This window comes from Brassica napus, chromosome C2 (assembly GCF_020379485.1).
Source record: "Brassica napus cultivar Da-Ae chromosome C2, Da-Ae, whole genome shotgun sequence".
Taxonomy (NCBI): Eukaryota; Viridiplantae; Streptophyta; class Magnoliopsida; order Brassicales; family Brassicaceae; genus Brassica; species Brassica napus.
In genome coordinates this window covers 40,497,922-40,507,309 of record NC_063445.1, presented here as the reverse complement: position 1 = coordinate 40,507,309, position 9,388 = coordinate 40,497,922, and the positions used below count along the sequence as shown (strand labels likewise).

At 41.7% G+C, this 9,388-nt stretch overlaps 1 protein-coding gene across 1 annotated transcript; it reads left to right on the top strand.

The window, feature by feature from the left end:
* Window positions 1–685: 685 nt before the first annotated feature.
* On the top strand, window positions 686–3,045 carry LOC106371587 (probable cysteine protease RD21B). Its single transcript, XM_013811669.3, has 5 exons — window positions 686–1,211; window positions 1,534–1,769; window positions 1,861–2,001; window positions 2,202–2,645; window positions 2,728–3,045. Exons 1-5 carry the CDS (start codon window positions 737–739, stop codon window positions 2,812–2,814), a joined length of 1,383 nt encoding a protein of 460 aa, XP_013667123.2. The 5' UTR covers window positions 686–736; the 3' UTR covers window positions 2,815–3,045.
* The last annotated feature ends 6,343 nt before the right edge of the window (window positions 3,046–9,388 follow it).

Here is a 9,388-nt window from a genome sequence, read left to right as displayed (position 1 = left end):
AATTATTTACTCGATAATATAAATCTATGAAGCGAAAAGTTTAATTTTTTAAAACTTTCTAAATTTGTGAAATATTACAATATTTTTGAATATGATATTAAAACAATATTTTATGAATCTTTATATATATTGTTACGATTTTAATATTGAAATAATAATCCGAAAATATATATATATATAGAAAAAGATACAAATACATGTGAAAGTTTAAAACAATCTATTCAATGAAAAAAATATAGTGTAAACTTATTATGTTTTAAAAATTGATAAACATATATATATTATAATATATACCAATTTAGAATTGAAAACAAAATGTTTATATAAAAATAAATAAAAACAAAAGGATCGAGATGTAGTGTATTTTTAAAATTCAGTTCTCCTTTTTACATACTTCAGAAGATTCAGTAAAATTTCAAGTTTTGAAAAGTGAGATTTTGTTATATGTAAAAAATATATAATTCCGAGAACGGAATTATTAAAAAGAGCAATAACTCTGTTCACTAGTTTTTGTTCTAGATGCAATATTTTAAAATTTTGAGAAGTATTCAATTTCTTTTGTTTATAATTTTAGCCGGTTTTCTTTAATTGTCTTTAAAGTATATTTCGAAAAGTGAGACAAAAGTAAATAATATTTAATTATGACGCTCGACTGAAATTCTCCTTTATATACACCCTCATCAATCTCTTATCAATCATCCAATCGTCTTCTTCTTTCTCTGTTAAATATCAAAAAATGGGCTTCGTAAATGTAACCATCCTTCTCCTAGCGATGATGATCGGCGTTTCGTACGCTGTCGACATGTCGATCATCTCATACGACGAGAAGCGCCACATCTCCGCCGTCAACGGCCGGAGCGACGCCGAGGTTTCAAAAATCTACGAGGAGTGGATGGAGAAACACGGAAAGAAGAAGATGATGACGCAGAACAACGGTCTTGTCACGGATCAGAGATTCGAGATCTTCAAAGACAATCTTCGTTTCATCGACGAACACAACAACAAAAACCTCAGTTACAAACTCGGTTTAACCCGGTTCGCTGATCTAACCAACGATGAGTACCGATCTATCTACCTCGGTGCTAAACCGAAGAAGAGAGTTCTCAAAACCAGCGATCGATATGAGCCGCGTGTTGGCGACGCGCTTCCTGCTTCCGTTGACTGGAGAAAAGAAGGTGCCGTCGCCGCCGTCAAAGATCAGGGAAGCTGCGGTAAGCTTTTTCCGATTTTCGATTAGAGATATACAAATCTGAAAATGATTATATCTTTGATAATTTATTGGAAAAATATCTTAAGAAAAATAAAGATCTTGTAACTTTTGCATAAAGACAAATTTACCCCCGACAACTGTTCTTCTAGGGGAACGATTGATGATGTTTGGTCTGAAAGTCGTGATCTTTTATTGAATTGCTGATAAAGTTTGTGGGGTCTTTGAAACTATTTTGGTCTTTGGACCCATACGATATTTTTCACTTTTTCAAGAATCAAAGCAAGTGGTGGGGCTAATTTGATTTAATTAACTCGTGTTTTTAGGGAGTTGTTGGGCATTTTCAACCATTGGAGCTGTGGAAGGAATAAACAAGATTGTGACAGGAGACTTAATCTCTTTGTCTGAACAAGAACTAGTAGATTGTGACACATCTTACAACCAAGGCTGTAATGGAGGTTTGATGGACTATGCGTTTGAGTTCATTATTAAAAATGGTGGTATTGATACTGAAGAGGATTATCCATACAAAGCTGCGGATGGCCGTTGTGATCAGAACAGGGTTAAGTTAACTAGTGTGTGTTGGTTTAGGTTTTTTGGTATTAATATCAAATAGAAATGGGTTTAACACCTCTGTTTCTCGTGTTTTGCAGAAAAACGCAAAGGTTGTCAAAATTGACGGTTATGAGGATGTGCCGGAGAACAACGAGGCGGCTCTTAAGAAAGCTTTGGCTAATCAGCCTATTAGTGTTGCCATTGAAGCTGGTGGTCGTGCCTTCCAGCTCTATTCTTCGGTATGAAATAGCCGAACTTGTAACTAGTTAGCATGAGAAGAATCAATGGAACGTTAATGATTAATGGTTTACCATTCAGAACATTTATTTATTTATTCACGTTCTCACATATTTAAAGAATGGTTACGCTATATTCGTAGTAAACACTTGCAAATATATTTCAAGATGCTAAGATTTTTATTTGCCTTTTTTCACTTCAGGGTGTATTTGATGGAACCTGTGGAACGGAGTTAGACCATGGAGTTGTAGCTGTGGGTTACGGAACTGAGGACGGAAAGGATTACTGGATTGTGAGAAACTCATGGGGAGGAAGCTGGGGAGAGAGCGGATACATAAAGATGGCACGTAACATTGCAGAGCCCACAGGAAAGTGTGGAATCACCATGGAGGCTTCGTATCCGATCAAGAAAGGTCAGAACCCACCAAACCCTGGACCATCCCCTCCATCTCCCATCAAGCCACCGACCAAGTGTGACAAATATTACTCTTGCCCAAAGGGAAACACTTGTTGTTGTCTCTTCAAGTACGGTAAGTACTGCTTCGGTTGGGGATGTTGCCCTCTTGAAGCTGCCACTTGCTGCGATGATAACACTAGTTGCTGTCCTCATGAGTACCCTGTTTGCAATGGCGATACCTGTTTGATGGTGAGTTTCTTCACAAATATTTTGAGTTTTGAATGCTAATGTTTGGAATATGTACTGATTTTGAAATGATGTGGTTTTACAGAGCAAGAACAGTCCATTCAGCGTTAAGGCTTTGAAGCGTACACCCGCAAAGCCGTTCTGGGCACATAGCAGAAAGAACATGGCTTAAGAGAAAGAAGACGAACATAATTGAAGAATTCATTCCTCAAGAGACAGAGAGAATTCATCAAAAAAATCTTTCTTATTGTTGTTGTTCTGATTAATTTAAAATTGCTGATTCTGCTGCCTAGGGTTTCTGTACATATAAAACCTCTCCGAAATTTCATTCGCTTTCATCATTGTTAACAAACTCAAACAAAATGGGTTTTGTTATTAATCTTAAACTTGGTATTTATCGGTTTATCATGGATACATTTCATCTTCCCTTATTTTTCAAAGGAGCTATGACACACTAAACAACATTCACTGAAAGCTTGGAAAAACATTTGGAAACAACTCTGCCAATCATCTGACATACCATTCTCGCCCAGGAACATAACTCGTACCCATTTTCATGATCTTCATCCATCTTGTAATCCTTGAAACCACGTTTGGTGGCAGTAGTTTCCTTCTAATGTTTTACATTTCTTTGTCGTTTATCATATCAGAATGTGGTGAATGTAAATAAAAACAAACAATGGGAGCTGATTTGAAAACATGTATAAACACTAAACGGAGCTTTAATTTTTTACATGAGAGCGTTTCTTACATCTCATGATACTGAAGATATTGAATACTGCCAATTAACTTGTGAAATGGTGTCGGATCATAGAGAGGGTCTCCTAAGATGAGAGTCAACTTTGGAGACGAGGCCATTGGTGTAGAGACTGGTTTCACTTCACTCATGTTAGCTTGAAGGTGATGGAAACAGCTTGAACTTGAGACTTGTGCTTCAGTGGGTACAGCCAAGGGTAGCGTGTTTAATGATCGATGAAGACGACATAATATTTGTAATTGTTGACAGAAACAATGGGTGAGTTCCATATAGGTTTATGGAACTGAATGCTCTTATTAGTATGTGCAATACACATATATATACTGAATACAGAAGGTATACTAGATCTAGATGAATGACTATACTATCCTTTCTACATACATACTCTATGCGCTCCCTCAAGACTGAAGGAGTGAAACTACTCCGATCTTGCTTATCAGTTCAGTAAAGTGTGTGTGAGGTAGAGGTTTGGTCAGTGCATCTGCAAGTTGGTCTCTTGTGGAGACATGAGTGACACGCAAGGCACCAATCTGGACATTTTCACGTACAAAATGGAAGTCTAAGGCAAGGTGCTTCATACGGAAGTGGAACACTAAGATATGTTGCTCCTACATTATCACAGAAGACAACTGGAGGATGGGCTAGTGTGATCCCAAGCTCTGTGAGAAGCGAGCAAACCCACTTCATTTCGGCTACTATGTAGGCGACTGCTCGATACTCCGCTTCCGTCGACGATCGAGCGACGCCGGATTGTTTCTTTGATGACCAAGCAATAGGTGTGGCACCAATGAACATAATGTATGCATTGGTGGAGATGTAATCATCCATATCTCCTGCCCAGTCAGCGTCCGAGTACGCGTGGAGAGAGAGAGAGAGAGGTGTGTTGCGGCGCAGCATGATACCATGGGAGAGAGTACCTGTTAGATATCGCAAGACACGCTTGGCTGCTTGCCAATGGTCATCGGTAGGGCGATGCATAAACTGAGAGAGACGATTTACGCTGTAGGCAATGTCTGGTCGAGTGATGGAAAGATACTGCAAGCTCCCAACAATCATACGAAATTCACGAGGATCAGCGATTGTAGTGCCCGACTGAAGTGTCAAATTTTGCGAGACAGTCATGAGAGTTGTAACCGGTTTTGCGTCTAGCATCTTAGTATTGAGTAAGAGATCAATAATATACTTGCGCTGCATGAGATGAAGACCAGCGGAGGTGCGAGTAGCTTCAACACCCAGAAAGTAGTTCAGATCCTTTGGTTCTTTGAGGGAAAACCGAGTAGCCAGAACTTGGATGACGCCAATTACTAACATGTTGCTGCTGCCAGTTATTATAATATCGTCGACGTACACGGGTATGTAGACGAGATGATTCCTGTTGATGTATACAAATACCGACGTATCAGCGACCAAATTCGTGCATCCCATCTGAAGAAGATAGTTTCGCAGTTCTTGGTACCAAGCACGAGGTGTTTGTTTGAGGCCATAGAGTGATTTCTTGAGGCGACACACGTGATGTGGTTTATCTGGATCGACGAAACCCGAAGGATGAGAAACATAAACTTCATCCGTAATATTACCTTGGAGGAAAGCATTGTTAACATCTAGCTGTTTGATAGGCCATGAGTGTGTGACTCTGGGCTGAACGTCTCCGCATAGTCAATGCCATATTCCTGGTTGTCTCCACGTGCTACCCACCTTGATTTGTACCTATCAAGGGAACCATTAGCAAGAAACATAATCGTATGAACCCACTTAGTAGGAATAACGTGTCGATTCGGCGCTGGTGGAACCAGCTCGAAGGGGTGATTCTGAACTTGAACATTGTACTCTTCTCCCATAGAGTTTCTCCAATTGGGATCTCGCATAGCTTGGGCCACAGTTGTGGGTATGGTTGGGTTTTTGGTTTTAGATGCGGCAAAAAGAGTTAGCTTTTGGGCTGGCTTGGTGATTTTGTTTTTAGCTCTGGTTTGCATAGGATGAGCGTTTGTAATGGGAGGAGATAATGGTGGAGGTGTAGGTGCGGGTGGTATTGGGGATGGTGTTTGGTGAGGTTCAGTTTGGTGAGTTGATAAAGGTGAGGGATGTTCGGTCTGGATTGGGGAGGATGAAGAGGATACGGTGGGTGTAGGAGATCTCTGTTCATGCACCTGCACAGAACCAATAATAGTACATGTTGTATTATTTCCTGGCGGCTCTATTACTTGCGTTGTAGAGTCAGAGTTAGACGGAGTGTTTAACCCCGTCTGTTATTGGTGAGGATCCTAACACGGGGGTGCAGGCAAGACAGAGTGTACGAGTGGCGCGATAGGAACTTGGCTAGATGGAGCATAGCTAGGGATTGGGTTCTCGACACCATTGTTGATCACTTCTTGCGGCTTTGAATACGAAAAGCTTGTCTCAATAAATTGGACATGGCGTGAAGTATACAATTGACCAGTTGGTTGATGGAGACACAAGTATGCACTTTGTGTCAGCGAGTATCCGAGAAAGATGCAAGGTAGAGACCGGTTGTCGAGTTTGTGCTAAGCATACGGTCTGAGCCATGGGAAACATTGACATCCGAACACGCGAAGCTGTAGGTAGTTTGGTGGTTTCTTGAAGAGCTTCATGTAAGGCGAGTGATGATCGATGACTGGTGAAGGAAGACGGTTGATGAGATAAACCGCGGCTGCAAATGAGTAGGTCCAGTACGTTGTTGGTAAGCCGGCCTGGTGGAGAAGAGTCAAGCCTGTCTCAACAATATGGCGATGCTTGCGCTCAGCTATGCCATTGTGTTCCGAAGTGTGAGGCGGGGATATGAAATGAGAGATCCCATGTGAGGATAAAAAGGACCGAAGAGCAACATACTCGCCTCCATTGTCAGAGTATAAGTTTCTGATGGTTTTGTCAAAGTGTTTTTCAACCAAGGCCTTGAAGAGAATGAAATTTTCTTTAACTTGAGACTTTTGTTTGAGTGGATAAAACTAAGTGTATCGGGTGAAATGGTCAACAAAGATAAGGTAATACTTGAAATTATCGATAGAAAGGATAGGAGAGGTCCAAACATCGGTATACAAGTATTCAAGAGGTTGTGTGGAAGATATAGTGTTTGTATGAAATAGAAGTTTGTGGCTTTTATTACTGAAACAATGAGAACAAAAGGTTTCTTTTTGCGATGAAGAAGAAAGAGGCAACAAGAATTTTGAAATAATGGATTACAAAACAGAAAAAGATGGGTGTCCCAATCGGGAGTGCCAAGAATAAAGAGTGGTCTTTGGTGTAGGTGAAGCGAAGAGAGAGATGGTGTTTGATGAAGAAACCGACCACTCGTATAGTTGATCTCTAGTCTTGCCTTGGAGTAATCGGACCCCCGTGTTGAGATCCTTCACCTGAAAATGAGTAGGAAAGAATTCAACAGAAACGTTATTAGAATTGCATAAGCGATAAACAGAGATAATGTTACGGTGAAGATTGAGAACATATATTGTATCACGCAAGTTAAAGGAATGAGTAAGATAGGTTAAAGTTGTGGAACCCGTATGCGAGATCAGAAGTCCAGAGCCATCTGCGATTGTTACGTCTTCTCCACCCGTGTAAGGCTGATGAGAGCAAGGTTTCTCAGGTCAGTGGTCAGGTGGTGTGTGGCTCCACTGTCTAAGATCCAGTTTCCCGGATTGTACCCTTGAGCAGTAACCATGTTGGCGCGAGGCTGACATGCCGTAGGTGATGGCGTGTAGGACTTGGAGTTAGCACTAGACGCACCCTGAAGTTGTGGACATCTGCGAGCACTATGTCCTTGGACACCACATAACTGACAGCGGCCTTGATATCCTCGCGGACCATTGTCGTTGCGTGGAGAGAACTACTGCTGCTGCCATGTTTGTTGAGAACGGTTGTTGTTGTTGTGTCAAGGCGGCTGATTGTTGTGTCGTGATGTGCTGTTGTTGTAGGAGCCTCGATGATTAACAACATTGGCAGGGAGAATCGCGGCAGTGTTGGTTTTGGCGAGAATCTTGTTCTCATGGTTCAAGAGTTTCTCATGAATCTCGGATAGCGATGGTGGAATTTCACGGCCTTCAAGCTGGTCCTTGAGCGGCTTGTACTCCTCGGGAAGTCCCTCTAAGAGAAACTCAACCTGATCCTCGATATCGTATGGTTTCCCTAGAAGGGCTACTTGATCAAATCGAGTTTTGAAGTCTTGAAAGTAGGCATCGATAGTCATCGTGCCTTTTCTCCAAGTCTTGATCTGTTGTCGCAATTTCCGGATGTGACCTCGACTTGGTTTCGCGTAGGTAGAAGATAACGTGTTCAAAATCGGAGCCGACGTCACCGTTGTAGACAGTATCGGTTGGATCGAGACTGTTATGGCCCCGAGTAACCCACTATAAATGAGACGATCTTGACGCTTCCAAAGGAGATAAGCGTGATTAGGAGTCGCAACCCATCAGTTGTGATCGTTGCCGGAGGAACGACAGTGGATCCATCAAGGTGACCGGACAGATCGTAGCCGTCGAGAAGTGCTTGAACTTGACGGCTCTACATGAGAAAGTTGGAGGCCGTAAGTTTAGTGACATTTGTCACAATGATATTCAAGACGGTTGGAGCTTCTGAGACCTCAATGGTTTTGTTAGATAAAGTCGACATTGATGTGTTACGAGAAAGAAAAAGAATGTGTGGGAGGGAATAAGATTTTGAGTTTGTCGGCTATGGTCTGATTTATGGATCAATGCTCTGATACCATATAGGTTTATGGAACTGAATGCTCTTATTAGTATGTGCAATACACGTATATATACTGAATACATAAGGTATACTAGGTCAAGATGAATGACTATACTATCCTTTCTACATACATACTCTATATTTCATACGTCTGTGAAGACATACTCTAGGGTTTCTTGTGAGGAGATAGAAGATTGAGAGAAATGAAGTTTGTGAGTTTTATTAATTGAGCAATCTGAGCACAAAGAAGTCTGAGAGGAATGCGAAAAGGTACAGAAAATTAAGAAACAATAGCTTTTAAAACTGAAAATAAAGGATGGCCTAATCGGTTGTGTAAGATCCGATCCCGGCCGACTAGGCCGCGGTCGATGCCTCACGTCGCTCAGTGCATACCCGGACCGAACCTCTAAAAATTTTTCCCTTCATTTAAAACATCGCCCATTGGCGAGGCTAACTCAGATCCTAGCTCAAGACTACCTTAGTCATTCCCTAGCTAGATCCTTTCAACTTATGCACAGCGGAATAGTATCTACTTAACCATTGGTCTAAAACCAATCTAACACTTGTCTGGTCAGATCACCTCAGCTACTGGTCAGTAAACACAACTGCCAGCTAGTTCCAAGGTCAATCCTGAACCTAGACCAAGTCATACAATCAGAGGTTCCGTTCCCCTAAGCCATTCTATCTAGATCTATGCAACATTGACAGATCATACCTTTGCCACATTCCCGGAGCTTGTTAGCTCATCGGCCTAGCTACTCTAGCTGAATGAACTCATAAACCAGCTGATCGAGCTGTCACACTCGAACTGATCTAGGACCGAGCTATGGCCAGCTGCCATATACTGCGTCCAGCTCCTTTACACACACAAAAGAACTCCCTTAGGTACTTAGTCATTCAGCCAACCATCCCCACAGACATAAGTAACCCTTGAGGAGTCTTCAAACAGCTAAGGACATGCATCTGGCCCTTACCGGCTCATGCACTGTCCCACATCCTTTTTGCCTTATCAACTTATGATACCAAGTCCAGCTCATGGACTAACAATGCCCATCAGATCCTGAGTCAATCAACCAACCACCCCACATGACTCAGAACTGATGAGTCTTCACACTTCCTAATCAGTCATGGAACCATGTCCCACTGAACCTGATTAGTGTTGCTCTTACCACCGGTGCATCCTTTGATCAATCAGATCAGACACCTTGATCCATCATCCAAGGATCAGGTCGTCCATCCTTACCCATGATCAGATCACACACGGCCTGCCTTACCAACACCAAGGTTG

What these genes read in the sequence shown, in the direction of transcription:
- LOC106371587 (XM_013811669.3), top strand. Translation starts at nt 737, where the DNA reads ATGGGCTTCGTAAATGTAACCATCCTTCTCCTAGCGATGATGATCGGC. An exon ending in CAAAGATCAGGGAAGCTGCG is followed by an intron (nt 1,212 to 1,533) that starts GTAAGCTTTTTC and finishes TCGTGTTTTTAG; the next exon opens with GGAGTTGTTGGGCATTTTCA. An exon ending in ATGGCGATACCTGTTTGATG is followed by an intron (nt 2,646 to 2,727) that starts GTGAGTTTCTTC and finishes GTGGTTTTACAG; the next exon opens with AGCAAGAACAGTCCATTCAG.